Raw genomic sequence first — 18,636 nt, 5'->3', positions numbered from 1 at the left:
TTTTTGTAGATGGGAAAGGGGAAGGGGAGGGGGTAATTCAATACATAACACAAAGCAAATACCGGTACGTGCCTTTTAAATATTCCAAACATGATGAGAAGCCACTATCATAAAAAAAAAAAAAAAAATAATCACTATGGAAACAAATACAATTCCTCTTAATATTTAGCGATTTCCACCCAAAACAGCAACTGAAAAATCTCTACCATATGTGTAACATTTTAACATATCTATAGCAGGGGTAAGCTACCTTTGTGACTCCAGATGTGTACTGCATCTCCCATAATTCTCCTACAGCCATACTGCAGTCAAAGCATCATGGGAGATGTGGACTACAACATCTGGAGTGACGAAGGTTGTCTATGCCTGGTCTATAGTACGGATTATTTTATTTTGCATGTAGGTCAGTTCTTTAAAACGGCTGTTTGATATTGATGACTGTCCATTACATTGCTTATATCTTGTATGCTTACAGCGTATCTGTTTGCTTTTATAGTTTCAAACTTGTACCTCCAAATCAAAGTCCTGAGAGACACGCATTATATAAACATTAGTACGTGTTCTATTCCTGCAGTGAACAAATGAAAGATTTTTAAAAACATCCCCATGCAACAGATCAGCACTGTGGTTTAACCAAGTGGTGCACAAATTCACATAGTTGGAGAAAGATTTAGATTTGAACGTTGCCTAGATTAATCTCAGAGCCCGATTCCCGGTTAGAGGAGGATCATTTTTAGTGTCTGTCAAACAATTATTTAGAGATATAGATATATAAAAAAAAAATAAACACGTACATTTATTTCACAAGGAGGCAGTGCATTCAGGACATTTCTTAAGAGCGGTCATTGAACAACACAATTTTTTCTTTTCAGATATTCAACAGCTTTTAAAAGCAAACGAATACATACATACATACATACATACATAATGTGCGTGATCTTGTCACATGTGACAATAACTTTTATTCCATAGCCAGTTTTATATCACCCTGTCAGGTGGGGTTGTCTTGTGCCATTGCAACTAGACTAGGGCAGAATTACTATTTTATGGTGTTAACAAGCTCAGTTGTGCAGAAATTTAAAGAGACAATCCCAACTATTTTTTAAGAAAACAGATTCAAAATAAATAAATAAGAAAAAGTAAAAAAAAAAAAAAAAACAAGAAAAAAACCCTCAAACGATGTGAATAAAAACTTTTTTTTTTTAAGTTGATGTACATAAAGAGGACTGAGCAGGTCTGAATGTCAACTGCTTGCCAATCAGAAAGTTATACATGACATATTTATAGAACGTACTTAAAGTGTGACCATTTCATGACAAGGGGTTTAAAAAAAAAAAAAAAAAAAAAATCCTTCTATGTCACAATGTTCCCAGCAAGTTCTCTCTTCTAAATAAGTTATTTAAAGGTTGCAGGAAAGCTTTCTATTGAACAGATTTGTTGACACCTGTTTACCTGAAGCATAGAGCTAAGCACCCCCTGTTATGCCACCAGACGCATTGATCGGCCAGCAGTACATAAGACATTGCCATGCATGTACCCCCAGACACATGGTGTGTAACTAAGCAACATGGTAATACTGTGCACACCACAATCTTCAAACTTCTTAATAGATAACCCAAACACAGAGGCGTTTGGAGATTTTACGGTGAATAACTGCAAATTGAAACACTTAAAAAAACAAAAGCACATTTATAACATTTACATTTGTTTTACAGTGCCTTAACACCATGATCTTTATATTGTTCGTGAGTGTTAATGTCTTTAAAATATTTTCTTAATTTGAGAATACTGATTGGACTCGGCCAATTAAACTAGTAATTTATGAAAACGCAGTGAATGTAATAACTTGCCTTCATTTTCATGTGCCACGACCGGTGTCTGAGTCTCTTTAGTGTATGTGACAGTCTCACGTGGTGGGAAATCAACCTGAGTAATCTTAGCCATACTGAGCTTCACCGGTCCATGCCTTCACAAAAGAAAAGAAAAAATGCAATGAAGTATAAGACATGTTAAGTAACTGTACATGAAAAAGACAACAGAAGAAAATAGTAAGGATTGTTGCATTTCCTTTACAGGGACAGAGCCATATCTAAATATATTTATAATAATAAATATAAACATTTAACCAGATCTAAATATACAAAGAATACAGGTGTTACCATGAACTCTCGAAAAAGTCAACATAAACTAAATGATAACTTTTGGTATCAGTGCACGAATGTTGAGTTGGTTGTACAAGTTAACTTTGGAATATTTTTCTATAAATTCACACACAGAAATTTATTAAAGGGGCGTGCAGGTTGGAAAAAGTAGGACGAACAATATGGAAACCAGGCATATGCCACTCGGGATACTTAACAAATATGCACCACAAGATCACAACACTTGGATAAAACCTCCAATACGGACTCAAGAATAAGATGCATGATTTCAAATGTGAAAACATTCTGACAGTTAAAATAATAATAATATAATAACTGGGAGGAATGATGCTTATGTTTGCAACAGAACTGGATTAAACACTTTATTTAAATTGGGTAATAAAGTTAACACTCTCTATACACAAAATTTAAATCCAGGATCTATAAGAGCCAATATTAAGGACAGCTTTCCTATGTGCCAGGTTCCCCTTTCACTGGTTTCCAAAAGTAGGACATTTCACAGAAAGGTAACTGAGGCATGTCAAAGTAGTGATGGTGATCCTTGGCACCCCAGCATCTAAGAGTTGTCCAGGATCACCGTGATAGGATCATCGTCACATTAAAAAATAGAAAGCCACAATATGGTATCACCTTGCAGATCTAATTAAAGGTTTCTCGCATTCATACTTTGTTTTTTGTTTTTTTTTAAGTGCTATGGGGATATTTCACCTTTCAATTGAAAACAGAGTATAATGAAATATTTAAACAGAGATACGTAGTTCATGTAGATTAGCTAATTAGCTGGGATTTTAATATAATTATCAGCCATGGCTTAATGAACTCATCACGGCTCATAAACAAATCTGTTAACTAGAGCCGGGAGGGTTATAACAGAGATCAAAGGGCTGCACGCAGCTATTATTGCTTTCTAGAATGCACAAGGCATTCCTGTTGAAACTTTATAGCTTGTATTATTTGATGGGCAAGATAATAAAACCATACATGGTCAAGTGCCGTGGCTCTTTGCTGGAGGAGTTCCTGTGTTAAAGGACCACTATAGGCACCCAGACCACTTCAGCTTAATGAAGTGGTCTGGGTGCCAGGTCCAGCTAGGTTTAACCCTGCCTGCTGTAAACATAGCAGTTTCAGAGAAACTGCTATGTTTACTTTAGGGTTAATCCAGACTCTAGTGGCTGTCTCACTGACAAACGCTAGAGGCGCTTCCACGCTTCTCACTGTGACTTTCACAGTGAGAAGACGCCAGCGTCCATAGGAAAGCATCCCTGGCTAAATGCACGCGTGGCTCTTGCCACACATGTGCATTCAGCCAGGGACGTCAGAAGAGGGAGGAGAGTCCCAGCGCCGAGGGAGCCCGGCGCAGGAAAAAAGGTAAGGGATTAACCCCTTCCTCCCCCTTCAGCGCCATGGCAGTGGGACCCTGAGGGTGGGGGCACCCTCAGGGCACTATAGTGCCAGGAAAACGAGTCTTTTCCTGGCACTATAGTGGTCCTTTAAGGTATCTGAGTGGGAGGCCACATGATGAACCACGTGGTAAGCAGAGATTGCTACATATTGCTGAACAACCATTACACTTTGTAGTCAATGTAAAACCAATGGGGAACAAGGATATCCAAACTATGATCTTAAATGCAAGTGCTGGATCTGACACACCGTGTATGGCCCGAATGTCTAATCAATGACAAGTCATGGAGAAGGTGTACCCTACCTTGGGTCCTAGGATGATTTGGACTACATCACCAATACTTATTCAGCTAGTTGTTGAATGAGTCACTTCACTACAGGTAATTTGAAATTCACACATTGGCAGTTGGGTGGTGGTAAATAGTAGGAACTGAAGATCATCAACTGTAAGGGACACTATAGTCACCAGAATAACTACAGCTTATTGTATTTTTTCTGGTGAGTATAGTCAGTCCCTTCAGGCTTTTTGCCGTAAACATGTTTTTTCAGAGAAAATGCACAGTGTTTACATTACAACATAGGGATACCTCCACTGGCCACTCCTCAGATGGCTGCTAGAGGTGCTTCCTGGGGCAGTGCTGCACATTGTGTAGAACTAACATTCAGTGTCTCTACCCTCTGCAAGGAGACAATGAACTTTTCTCATACAGATGTATAGATTCAATTCATTTCTATGAGGAGATGCTGATTGGCCAAGGCTGAATTTAGCTTGTGCTGGCTCTGCCCCTGATCCGCTTCCTGGACAGTGTAAGCCAATCCAATGCTTTCCTATGGAAATGCATTGTGATAGGCTCAGATCAGCACTTCTGATGATTTCAGCCAAGCAGGCAGATTATGGGCATAATCAGCAGTAGCAGACTGTAATAAAAGTAGGATTTTGCTATATTTCAGAGGGCAAGAGGGGGAGGGAGGGTCAGGATGGCTTGATGGTGTTTTTTCACACGTTTGTGTTACCTACCCTATAAGTGTTCCTTTAAACAAAAACAAATGCAAAATTAAGTTAATTTCAGGTGACTAACATTTTTAATAAAGACAAGAAGGAGGAAATCAGTCAAAAACCTAAATTAAATGTTGTAATTTTATGAAGCTGTCCTTGTTTGTGTAATAGTATAACGGTAGAGCTTACCAATAATACACTTTAATTAACTAAAACAATTTCAGCTTAATGAAGTGGTTTTGGTACATAGATTCATAGCATTAAAATATACACATTTAGATTTTATGATAGATCAGTCAAATAATACATATAAAAATGCAAGTTCTATAAATCAATTTAACGTTTTTTTAATGTAAATTTAATATTTTTGATTACTCATATACATGCAAAAAATTAAAAGTTGCAATACCCCAGGTCGGAGTCAGAATGCAGCTGTAGAACTGACGGGTCAGTATCCCAATGTAGCGTCCTGATTGGTTGCCAGACAACCATGCAGCGTTAGCGGAAAAGGTCAGAGATTAGTTAAGCAAACACACTGGAATTGTTAAAGTCATCAAGTACATTTATTATTTAGTGGGGGAAAAAAAGAATACAATCATACAGTTAGTAATATGCCCTAGTCTTCTAAAATCCCGTACACAAGAAACACAGGAAATCAAGCATGATGTACACATATTTCTTAACCCTTTCTTCACCAGAACAGTCAGCAATAAATAACTGATAATGAAAGACTTATTACAATTACCATCCATTCACACTTTACCGAATAACCCTGTAGATCAGGGGTAGTCAACCTTCAGCATTCCATATATTATGGATTGCATCTCCCATAATACTTTAACAGCCATAATGCTGGCAAAACATCAGGGGAGATGTATGTAATAAATCGTGGTGAGAGAACACTGTAGATAAAATGTTACCACAAGTGGCACATACAGTAGATGCATCTAAAAAGAAAAAGTAACATAAACATAGGGTAATGGAGTAAAAGCTGGGTAATTGGTACAATCAATGTTGGATCCACTCACATGATTCCGAGCCACTCCACAAGCTGGCTCAGACTAAAAGCTAATTAGCACAAGGAATGGTGGCCACTTTGGTAAGGATCTGGATACTCAGATTCAGAGCTGTGCCTTTTTCCTGGGGTGCAGCACCAAAAGAAATTCCAAGATACTGGATGTAGGTGTATACAATCTCCACAGGCTTTATTAAACAAATGGACAGAATCTTCAATCTTTTATTGTGTTTTATGTGTGAGGTATTCTGTCAGTGTATTAAATTGGGCGAGGGAGTTGGTCAGTATATTAGAGTGGTGGGAGGGGGATGCAGTGTGTTAAATAGGGGTAGTATTGATTTGGGGGGCAATGTATTTGATTTGTGGGCAGTGTATTAGAATGGGGGGAGGGGGCATCGTATTAAATTTGGGGACAATGTATTTGATTTGTGGGCAGTGTATTAGAATGGGGGGAGGGGGCATCGTATTAAATTTGGGGACAATGTATTTGATTTGTGGGCAGTATATTAGAATGGGGGAGGGGGCAGCGTATTAAATTTGGGGACAATGTATTTGATTTGTGGGCAGTATATTAGAATGGGGGAGGGGGCATCGTATTAAATTTGGGGACAATGTATTTGATTTGTGAGCAGTATATTAGAATGGGGGGAGGGGGCATCGTATTAAATTTGGGGACAATGTATTTGATTTGTGGGCAGTATATTAGAATGGGGGAGGGGCAGCGTATTAAATTTGGGGACAATGTATTTGATTTGTGAGCAGTATATTAGAATGGGGGAGGGGGCAGCGTATTAAATTTGGGGACAATGTATTTGATTTGTGAGCAGTGTATTAGAATGGGGAGGGGCAGCGTATTAAATTTGGGGACAATGTATTTGATTTGTGGGCAGTATATTAGAATGGGGGAGGGGGCAGCGTATTAAATTTGGGGACAATGTATTTGATTTGTGGGCAGTGTATTAGAATGGGATGAGGTGTCAGTGTATTAGATTGGGTCTGCATAGAGGTGGTGAACGCTCCCCATGGAGATGCTAATTGGCAGCACAGCCTTTTGCCACACATGCACAATAGTCAACTTTTTTTATTCTGTACTTTTCTAAATAAACCTACGTTTCTATGAAAACTGAAGTTTTAGTTTTTTTGCGGCCCACAAACTTAAACCTTGTTTATTTGGCCCCTGTTAGCCTTTGAGTTTGACATGCTTGCCTTAGACTAATCTCTGGCAACCACAGAGTGCAAACTGCAGAAATGAATCCAGACTGAAGTCAATGTGGTCTCATCTTGGGCTAAATCACTAAGCAAATCCAAATATGAACAAGGATTTAGGCTAATGTGGACTCATCTCCAAACCTTTACATAACCTTTCATCAACAGGAGGATATAACAGGCAAAGGCAGAAGATTCAAATAATGAGTGGAAAGAATTGAACATCAGTTATTCAGAATAGCGGTGGGCATTCCATGCTCCAACTGGATGATGTAAGCCGTTAGACAATTCTCTAAAGTGAAAGGGATCAAAATATGGCAGTACTGACACTGGAATGATAAGGATATAAAATAGATACAAGATATAAAGAGCACTTCAGTAGGTTCTGTCACCTTCCTTTCCAGTGTAATCAATTATTATTATCAGTGTAATCAATTATGGTAAAAACACTGTTCTCGCAAAATAAAATTTACAAAATATAGTGATAAATGTTATAATAAACCACCTCTACAGCCCACTATGTTAAAGGGACACTATAGGCACCCAGATCACTACAGCTCACTGAAGCAGTCTGGGTGCAGTGTCCTAGTACCATTTAGTCCAGCAATGAAAATAATTGCAGTTTTTAAAAAACCTGCAATGATTGCATTGCAGGAAATCAGACAGCTGCTAGAGGCACTTCCTGGTAGCTAACTGATTTAAGGTCGCCTGACGCTGGACGTCCTCACGCTCTGCATGAAGATATCCAGCGTCAGTAAAATCAACATGGGAAAGCATTGAAGCAATGATTTCCTATCGGGAGTGCCCAATGGGCTCATGGTGCGTGCACATTTTTGCAATTATGCAAACCCCCTGTCGGACGAGGGGGTGGGGGGGTGGGGGGAGGAGAGGAGGGCGGAGTGAGTGGTGCGGGGCGGAGTGGGGAAGGAAATGAAGGGGAGTTAGGGACTGGGAGAGGAGAGAGGGTGGAGGGGAATGAGGAATGGGGGAGGCAAGGGGGATCAGAGGGCACTATAGTGTTAGGAATACAGATTTGAATTTCTAACACTATAAAATCCCCTTAACATTTTCAAATCATAAAAAAATATAAGTGCATGAGAGGAATTTTAAAAGTTTGATTTATCAAGCTGTATTTTTGTGGCAATTTTTTAAATGTATATTTTGGCTTTGATGCTCACTGACATAATCTTTAATAATGGGTTAATTAATTAATCACCAGATTTTACGTTTGCAGTTTGCCGCACGTAACACCGAATTGCGAACAAACAAGCAAAATTTTTGCCCAAAATAAGCTGAAATAAAAAATTATGCAATTTAGTTATTTTTTCCTACTTTGCTGTTCTGAGCACTTAATTCCCATTTCAATTCTCTTTGTAGTTTATCAAATAAGCCGGTCCGTATTTTCTTTGGCTTGGGTCACTAAACCACTTGGGAGAGCTGACAATCTAGTTGCAATTTTCTTACCTAAAATATCTAAGTGAAAAAGTGCTCAAACTCAGCCACGAATGAGATTTTTCGATCTTTTTAAAAAATTTTCTAACTTGCATATTTTGTTAAGCATCTAACAAGTTTATTGGCAATTTAAAACATTTTTTGCAAAAATGTGTTGGTCTGTTTCCCATTCACTTTGAGACACGATCCCTCTGTCTGTAGCATGTGATCTTGTGCAGATCATACACTGCCTGCGTGTGAAAGAGCAGCATCTTGTAACATTGCCCACAGGGTAAAACATGTGCAGGAAATGGTCATATTGGTACAGGAAAAGGGAAAACACATCCCCTGTTTCGTAAGGAAGTTATCTGCATTTCCACTGGGATGCAGAAGTGATAGAGTTTCCAAGACGTGACACTGTTGTAATTATAGGTTAAGCACTGCCTAAGGCTCAGAATTGTCATTTCATGTGAAGCCACCTTACATCTAATACAAATTCCCAAATCCAACAGAACTGGGCTAGCCTTCTTAACCCTTACACCCTGCTGCAGTGTAGGTGGTTATATCATCCTTTTAAGATTTAAATACAGGTGAGGGGTGACACTGCAGAGTGGACCTTTAACCCCAAGGGGCATTATGGGGGATTTCTATTAGAGTGACAGATTTCAATAACTGTGCTCATTTTTAATACAACTCTTTCCCTAAAACTAAAAAATGGCAGCCACTGGATGTTTTACACTTGCTTTATGCTGGCAAATCACATCCAGGGTTATTCGGTAAATGACAATTGTTGGGAATTCAACGTGAATTTCATGTTTTAAAATAGCCAAACTGGAATCATAGCCGACTACGATATTTCCCAATTCAGCCTTAAATTTGAAATTCACTGCGACTTCTTAATTCTCAGTTTAGTGATTAACCTTGATAGGGGTATCCACTACAACGTCCATATTCCAGGCATTCAAACGGCATTTTAAATATTAGGCCCACGTAGATTAAATGATTTGAGAATGATTTCTAAACCATTATTTTTTAAATCAAACTTATCAAATTTGCAAAACGAGCACCTTTCTGATTTCACATTATTGGTATAGTCAGATGCACAGCGATTTTGGGCAAAAACTTGATTTCCTATTAACACAGAGTATAGTCTTATTACAGTTTTAATGTAATAGGGAGAATGGATGTTTTTTGCTATATTCCTGCGAGGAAGAAATATGTGCTTACGTTACTTCCTGTCATTTACAGAATAAAACACCAGGTTTCTTTTTTATGAAATCGTAATACCTGATATTCATAAAGCAAGCACTTTGTATCCCTTCTCTACAAATCATGCCGAAGTGTAAGCCATGGGTTGACAAATGCATTGTGGGGTTTATAAGCCAGAAAGCTGTATTTATAAGGCAATTTGTTTTATTGATATACCAGCAAAGCCAAACATCCATAGAGTATCAATTAAAATACTCAAAATAAGCTTCTTGTAAGCAGTAACCATTTTAGGAGCCACTTCCTGATCTCTGGTCTAAGGGAAAGTATAGAACATTTACTTAAACATTTTTTTCAAAAAACTTACAGGGTTTATTTAGTAAAGTGACAATACAAAGTACATTTCAAATTTAAGGCCAGAGTTCATTAAGTAAATGACCTTAAATTTGAAACTTACTTTGAATTCTTCCTTTAGTAAATACACCCTTTAAAGTATTGGTAAGTGGTGCTGCCAAAATTCTAAATTAACAAAATTAAAGGGACACTCTGGGCACCATAACGGCTACATCAAGTTGTTATGGTGTGAGGAGGTCCTGGCTTACCTGAAGGGGTTAAATCGTGACCGAATTGTTGAGAAGAGAGACTGGAAAAAAAAAATACATTCCCTTTTTACGCTCTTTTCTTAATGGGGAACTATTAGGCCATTAGACATGGAGCAAAAGTTCAGGGGCAGATCAATCAGGTGCACGTGACCTCCTCGCAATATAATACCTTGATCCCAATAAAGTGGTTATGGTGCATGGAGTGGTCTTTTAAAGTTTTAAGGGCAATAGGTGGGGTGCAGATGGTTAGCCTTGACTTGTTAAAAAAAAAAAAAAAAAAAAAAAAGCAAAATCAGGCCTGGAAAATGCCCCCAAAAATGTACCAACTAGGAGCAAAAAAGTAATTGATCAAAAGGGGGGACATTACTAGCCCACTTAATGTTAACCTGATTGTTAAGTAGCTGGCAAAGCAGGATAGTTACTGATCTGTAAACTTTAATTGTCTCATTTGAGTGGACTAGCAATTTTTCAGCCCTGTGCAAAGCGGATATTGTGCATATTTTGTCATACTCTCACTAAACCTTTTATCTCAGTACTGTGTTAGAAGTGTTTTCTCCCACAATCTACCATGCTAACATGTACTGCAATTAGAATTCCCATCTTTAAAGCGAGGGGCAGTAGGGTTATCAACATGGTTTATCTCATATGTCAAAGCGATGTTTGGTGCTATGTTATAGGGATATCATATATTTTCATCTTATAGAGATAACATTTCCTCCAAAAAACTATATTATAAACAGACACACACTAACGCACACACACATATATATTACAGATAGTATCTGTTAGATTTAAAAAAGGTATATGCTTTACTTCTTGTTAGTAGCAGATCTAGCACTGTAAAATAAGCACATGCACATTAGGTTAATAGGCATTACAAGACAAGACATCTGAACATTGACATAAATATATACATATAAAAAAATAGAAGGTACATTCAGAGATGTGATTGGCTGTATTTTACATTGAAATTTCCTTTACGCTTTTCCACTGACAGGTGATATTCCATAGGCCCTGGGTTTAGAGTTAACAGGTCCGACTTTGGCCTCAATTTATTAAGATTTTCTAATAATTTAATACTGTAAGAAACATTTCCAAATGATTCATCTACATACATTTTCATAGACTTTAATGAGGACTTCTGTAGATAAATTACTTTGAAACCTTTTTTTTAACACTATTGTGTCATTTCAAAATCAAGGACTATATTCTTAAAAGCATAACACCTTAATGCCCAAATCTATACCGTAATATATTATAATATATAATTTCACTTCTTCTACAATTGGTAGCAATTATTAAAATGGCCAGAACATCAAAAATAATTACAAATCACATCACTGAATGGTACCTCCAAAACAATGTTAGTTACAGGAGTTACATTATTCCACATGAAATCTCTAGTGGATCGGGTATAAATATTTTTATAATATTTGTTAGAAATGCAGCTTTTTGATTATGAAAGAATCACAATAATATAAGCACTTTTCCCCATTGATTAGATGTCATTAGGAAACACGATTAAAGGAGAGTTATACTTGTGGTTACTCTATAGTCTATAAATTTATGACATGTTTACACTAAATTTTTTATAAAATACATTTGGTGCTTAGAGCCAGGCTTGACAAAATTCCCTAAAATGTAGGATCCAGCAACATTTTAATCTATCCTTTGAATAGCAGTGTACCAAACATTTCATTTTGCTATGTATTAGATGTATGTCTGGCAATCAAATGGTTGATAAGGTACAATTAATACACCTAATAACTATTACACTAAACGACTTTTACTCTCACTAATCAATTAACAACACACACACAGGGGGGCGTGGCCTGACCAGGGATCGAGCTGGACGTGGCTGTGTAGAGCTCCTGCCCCAACGCACAATTTACAGCTTACTTTAGCACTATTCTAGACCCAAATCGACACCTTTTGACAAGCATGGACAAAGAGAACTCTAAAAAACAACCCAGGAGGGGGACCAAGGGAGGAACGACGGTTCTGGACCTGATGACGGCTCATAGGACCGGGCCTCAGGATCCCCAAGATGGCGCCGGACGGAGCCCTTCGCCCCGACCATCCTCACCACACGAGGCGCTGGGAGATAGCAGGAAAAGGAGCGAAACATCACAAATCCTGGAGCGCCTCGATGGAGTCCAGTCTTACCTGGCTGGCGAAATTGTGAACGCCACAGAGGTGCTCCGTGGCGAGATTGCGGCCCTGGGCACACGCACCGCCCGACTCGAGGAACGGATGGAGGCCACAACCAAGGCCCATAATGCGGCGGTAGCCCATCTCAATGGCCTGGCGGCCCGAGTGACTGAAACGGAGCTGGCTATCGAAGATATGTCCAACAGGTCTAGGAGAAATAATCTCCGTATACGTGGCCTGCCGGAGGGCGAAAAGGAGGGCATGCTACCAGCGATTCTCATGGCGCTATTTAGACCTCTCTTGCCAGATCTCCCTGAAGACAGGTGGCACATGGAGAGGGCCCATCGAGCCCTCCGAACGAGAAGGGCTGACGCCAACTCCCCTCGGGATGTCATCGTCCGGTTCCTTTTCTTCCAGACAAAGGAAGCACTACTGCGCAAAAGCAGAGAGGCCAAGATTATGCACGACGGAAAAGAAATCCAGGTGTACCAAGACTTAGCCCCCAGTACACTGCAGAGGAGACGGGAGTGGAGGCCCGTTACGGAAGCCCTGCGGGGAGCCAACATACAGTACGCATGGGGGTTCCCATTTCGTCTTATGGCCTTTAGAGGGGGGAAGACCCTTACTCTGACCCCTACCGGGGACCCGGGAGCTTTCCTGAAGGCCCTGGGAGTAGCTGCTCGAGGAGACCTACCTGACATGAGGCCTGCGCACCGGGATCTGGACTTTCTTCCGACTGAATGGCAGGAGGTGGGAGCAGGTCGGCGCTGACTTCGGAGGCCGGTATAGTATGTTGGCCCAGAGTTAACTTCCTTTCTGCGAGGTAGAGGCTCAGCGGGGGGGACCGGGACTGTGTTTGGGTGGGGGGTTTTTTAGGGCCTGTGGGGGCCGAGCATCCCTGACCCCTGGTCCCTGGGGCCTAGAGTGGGGAGAGGGGGGGCTCCTGGTGATTTTGGGGGGGGGCTATGGGAATGATGCCACAACCTTCCAGGCAAACGGTGCTGGGACTGGGGTCTGTTTTCCCATACTCGTCCGGCTGCTCTGCTAAGATGTGTGAGAGGAGGCTTGGGACATCGCAGCAAGGAGCCACGGCCCATTACATACAGGCCGAGGGGGGGCTTGAAAGTTGCAGGACTGCTACGAACACTAGGGGCTGGTGGAGGCTATGACCACCCATGCGGCCCTCGGGCCTGACTCACCTTGTTTAGCATATTATGGTGTTATATCCCTCTGGTTTGTCTTATGCACGGGGGCCGGGGCACGGGTATCTCCTACTGCCTTAGGGGGACTGACACACTTCTGCTCAACCCTGTGCAGATTACTCTTTCTCCGATCTCGGATTACAATCCGGGGTACATGCTGTTTTGCGATAGGGGAGCATGTGGAGCAATCATACTGCCGGTAAAAATAAGATAAAGGGACGGGCAATGGAATGCAACCATGGCCACCTCCTGACGACATCCATAAGCACATGCAGGAGTTTTTCACAATACCACAAACATATATCTTACAAAGCGCACATCACAACATAGGGAACTCAGATACAACCACCTGTAAAGGGGGGAACAAAAACAGATAAACATTTTTCTATTGTTTTTTTTGAATTAATTACACATAAAGTTTTGCCTCACGCAACGTAAAATAAGAGACGGGGCACAGCACAACGTAAACCCTCTTCCTTTGCGTGTTTAGCCCTAGCAACAAATAAAGTTTTGTCTCACGTCCAAAAAAAAAAAAAAAAAAAAAAAAAATTTAATGAACAAAAAATCAAAAAACAAAAAAGGGAAAAAAAGAAGAAAAAACAAGAGAAAAACTATATAAAATAAACAATAAAACCAATCTATAAACAAAAGAGTAAACAAGCAAACACTAGAAAGACGTAAGATGTACACATAAGAGATAACGTATTAATTCTAAAACTGCAACAACTGAGGGGGCACATGAAAACTAAGTAAACTAAATAGACGCCAACACAAGAGGGAGGAGGACTGCATACTAACATTATTGCATACCACGATCGCAAAGCAAGGAATAGGTTGGGGGCGGTGTGGAAACACAGGGGGTCATGGGTCGGAGGAGGCAGGAGGCTGGTCCTGTTTGGGGATAGGAGATCCCAGGTCTTACAGCCATACTACTGTTTAAGGTTACTTTTTTGAAATGTTATGTTGTAAAGTTACTAAATGCTTACACACTATGTCTTTTCGATGTGGCGAGGCCTTAGGGCGTGCGGACACTCTATACGGTGCCCTAGCAGCGCGTACCAAAGGGTAATTCTCATGCCATGCTGTATTTTACGATGTCTAGATACAATTTATGTAAACACCATTGTGCGGAGGGGGATGGGCTCGTGAACCCGCATTTCTCTCCAGCGCTGGACGCGGTTGGGATGCGGGGTCTTGACCCCACAGACGCCTGGCGGAGAGTAAGACCAGGCAACCTTGGTGGAGCGCGAGATGTGCACCACCTTTTCTTAGGTGATTCTATTTTCTTCTTTTTATCTCTCTCTTATTCTTTCTTTCTCTCCCCCCCCTTCCTAAATCTCATTTTCTTGCTTTTTCCCTGTTCTATCCTGGGGGCGTGGCGGCGGAGTCAGATGGTGGGAGCGCGGAGGGAACAGAGGTGGGCGTGCACTGCAGCAGACCGAGTAGTTTGGACTCATGGCAGTTAAAATTTCTTCCCTGAACGTTAAAGGGCTTAACTCCCCGACTAAACGGAGATTATTATTCAGAGAAATAAAACGAATGAGAACCGACATAGCTTTTATTCAGGAAACGCATCTTCCCCGACAGGCTAAATTTAAACTGAAAGATCACACTTACAGCTCGACCTATGAAGCCAGGGCATTATGTAAACGCAATGGAGTGGCGATACTGATACGGAATAGCTGCCCCCTTAGAGTAGTAGCCACTGAATCCGACACGGAGGGTCGATATGTGATAGTTTCGGGCACCATGCTCTCCCACCATATCCATTTAGTTAATATATACGCGCCAAACCGCCCAGAGACAGCTTTCTGGGAATCGCTTCAGGCCAAACTTCAGACACTACCCCATGGGATGGTGATCGTAGGGGGCGACATGAACGCGACGCCCAGCCCCGCAGCTGACAGAAAGACGGACAGAGGCACTCACAGGTCCCAGGGGAAGGGGAGCCAGGACAGACTGCTGCAGGACTTCATAGCGGGTTCGGGGTTGGTGGACGTGTGGAGAGCACATCATCCAAGTACGAAGGATTACACCTTCTTTTCGGCCCCACATGGGTCGTATTCTAGGATCGACATGTTCCTGGTTAATTCCGGGTGCCTACCTAAGATACTTGGCACGGACATCGGGACCATCTCCTGGTCGGATCATGCCGACATATCACTAACCCTGGGGAAGCTATGCGAAGCGACCCCATGGACGTGGCGACTCAACGCCTCCTTACTGAAAGACCGAGAGGTAGCAGACCAGGTTAGGGCGGAGCTTGAACAATTTTTCGAGACCAACACAACCCCTGATGTGACACTAGCAACCGTGTGGGCAGCCCACAAAACAGTGATAAGAGGCACGCTCATAAAAATAGCAACGGCCAGAAAGAAATTGAAATTTCAGAGACTGGAAGGCCTCCTGAGAGACCTTAAAAGGGCGGAACAACAAAACCAGGGTAGCCCGACGGATCGCACCGCGCAGCGTCTACGGGAGGTACGGTTGGCAATACGCCAGCTGCTTCTCGACGATACGGCCAGATCCCTTACGTGGTCTAGAAGGAATTTCTACGAACATGCAAATAAAATGGACACCCTTTTGGCTAGGGTCCTGAAACCCAGACACCGCGGGGGACACATTACGTCCATAAGACACAAAGATGGCTCGATTAAATCTAGTCCACGAGATATCGCGGAAGTCTTCACAGATTATTACAAATCCCTGTACAATCACTCCCCGGGGTCCGAGACGCGGAAAGAGGGGGACGAGGCGCTGACGCGGCGAATTCTGGCAGACTTAGGGCTACCTAAACTAGACCAAGCAGCTGCGGACGTACTAGCGGCAGAAATCACAAACGAGGAGGTAGCGCAGGCTATAGCCGCCCTGAAAGGGAAGAAAGCTCCGGGACCTGACGGGTTCGACGGGAGCTACTATAAGGAATTCCGGGAGGAGCTGACTCCCCACTTAACGGCTCTTTTCAATGAATTCAGATCGGGGGGCTCCCCGGATCTGGATATGTCACTAGCGACCATTGTTTTAATACCAAAACCGGACAAGGACCCGGCCCTCCCGAATAGCTACAGGCCTATTTCCCTTATCAACCACGATATGAAGATTTTAGCAAAAATTCAGGCGACTAGACTGAACCCCTATTTGACCACCTTGGTGGATGCAGATCAGGTGGGTTTCGTGCAAGGCAGACAATTGTTCGAGAACACCCGTAGGAACATCGACATCATTTGGAAACAGAAAGTTACGCGCACCAAAACTATGCTGGTATCTTTGGACGCTGAAAAAGCGTTTGACAGGGTCACATGGACGTACCTATTCACGCTACTAGCTCATATTGGTTTCCCCGACCAAGCGATAACCCTGGTCAAAGCCATGTATAGCAATGTGCGAGCGCAAGTTAAAATTTCAGGAGCCCCGCTGACCCCTTTCAGGCTGTATAATGGCACCAGACAGGGCTGCCCGCTGTCCCCACTCCTATTTGTTCTCTCTTTAGAACCGCTGCTCCAGGCCCTCAGGACACACCCGAATATTCAGGGGGTTCGAGTGGGGGGCAGGGAATTCACAGTATCAGCATATGCGGATGATGTGCTCTTGACGCTCACTGACCCCATCAATTCGCTGCGGGCCTTGCAAAAGGTCCTGGAGGACTTCGGAGCTGTGTCAGGCTACAAAGCCAACATGTCCAAGTCTAGCGCCCTCCCTATTGCGATCTCAGAAGTAGAGCAGGATGCTCTTCAGAGGGAACACCATATACACATAGAGCGACAGTCGATTAAATATTTGGGCATTAAATTGACGGCAGACCCAGACCACCTTATGCAACAAAACTACACACCACTCATAAAACAACTCATTAGGGAACTGGAGGCTTGGAATGAAAAGCCCATCTCTTGGATAGGGAGGATACATGCGGTCAAAATGAATATACTACCTAGGATTCTATTCTTTTTTCAATCTCTGCCCATACACCTCTCCAAGTCGCATCTTGCGCCCCTGCAGCAGGCGATAGGGAATTTTGTGTGGCAAAATAAACGTCACAGAATTTCAAGACACACTCTATATAGGCCAAAAAATAGGGGAGGCCTGGGTCTGCCGAACTTATATGGCTATTACTTGGCGACACAATTATCGCAGATAGCCTTATGGCACTCTCCGCCTGGTGAGCGGAGGTGGGTAGACCTGGAGTCATTGATGGTGGGGGCGGATATACCGCAGCTACTAATTTGGGTTCCTAAAGATAAAAGACCAATTATTAGGGCTACGTGCCCAGCTATATTGAATTCTATTCACGTATGGGATAGGACCCAGCAGAAGTATGGATTAGCATCAACCCCGTCTCCAATGATGCCTTATTTGCGAAATAGGGCATTCCCGCCGGGTATGTCGGCAAGGAACTTTAGGAATCTGGAACGCATAGGCCTGCAGCGCATTCACCAGTTAGTGCAGGGCTCCGAAGTAATAACTTTTGACAACCTACAACAAAGGGGTCACCTCACACCTGCAGACTTCTTTAGATACCTTCAAATAAGGGATTTTGCGAGACTCCCGTGGGTCCGAGCTGCGGCCCAAACACCCATGACCTTTTTTGAACGAATATGCCTTCGAGACCATATGCCTACGGGTCTGATAACCCAGTTGTACGCTCACCTCTGCTCTGTGTCCACGGTTGAGGGCGACATGGCCTATATTGATCAGTGGGAAAGGGACTTAGGGGAGCACCTAGAGGGGGTGGAATGGCAGGAGATCTGGGAAGCCAATCATAGCTCTTCTGTGTGCGTAACGATACAGGAGCAAGCAGTCAAGACGATGCTTCGCTGGTATACAACCCCTGTAAAGCTATGCCACATGAAAAAGTGCCCTACAGATTTCTGCTGGAGAGGTTGTGGGATGAAAGGGACCTATATCCACATGTGGTGGGAATGCCCCCTGATGGTTCGCTTTTGGCAACAGGTTAGAGATATGATGGCACAGGTATTTTCCAGACCCCCTCCCCTGGACCCGTGGCTTTACCTGCTCGGTAGAACGGTAGAAGGGTGGACGAGACGCGAACAAAAACTCATCCATAAATTTACGCTGGCAGCCAGGAGAGCAGTGGCAGCTGACTGGCTTAAACAGACCACGCCGGCCATAGCAGGGGTAATTAATAGAATACGAGAGGTATACGTGATGGATGACCTGACGGCACGGGTCAGAGGAACACAGATACAATTCCAAAAAATCTGGGCGCCCTGGGAAAATAGCCCCTTGTGTTAGGACTAGCAGCGAT

At 42.4% G+C, this 18,636-nt stretch overlaps 1 protein-coding gene across 7 annotated transcripts in view; it reads right to left on the bottom strand.

Annotated features, from left to right (window-relative positions):
- The window catches only part of DYNC1I2 (dynein cytoplasmic 1 intermediate chain 2), a 78,414-nt gene that overhangs the window by 26,632 nt on the left and 33,146 nt on the right, over positions 1 to 18,636 (bottom strand). For 3 of the 7 annotated variants that reach the window (XM_063429719.1, XM_063429720.1, XM_063429722.1), the window contains exons 6-8: positions 10,834 to 10,857; positions 4,970 to 5,029; positions 1,851 to 1,966 (exon numbers count right to left, since the gene is read on the bottom strand). In XM_063429719.1, coding sequence (XP_063285789.1) covers positions 1,851 to 1,966; positions 4,970 to 5,029; positions 10,834 to 10,857 — 200 coding nt within the window. The remainder of the gene's footprint in view (positions 1 to 1,850; positions 1,967 to 4,969; positions 5,030 to 10,833; positions 10,858 to 18,636) is intronic. The other 4 variants (XM_063429721.1, XM_063429723.1, XM_063429725.1 and 1 more) reach the window with 2 other exon arrangements.

The sequence above is a fragment of the Pelobates fuscus genome, chromosome 8 (genome assembly GCF_036172605.1).
Source record: "Pelobates fuscus isolate aPelFus1 chromosome 8, aPelFus1.pri, whole genome shotgun sequence".
In the NCBI taxonomy this organism is placed as follows: Eukaryota; Metazoa; Chordata; class Amphibia; order Anura; family Pelobatidae; genus Pelobates; species Pelobates fuscus.
The sequence above is the reverse complement of the archived record's forward strand: the minus strand, read 5'-3'. Positions and strand labels throughout refer to the sequence as shown.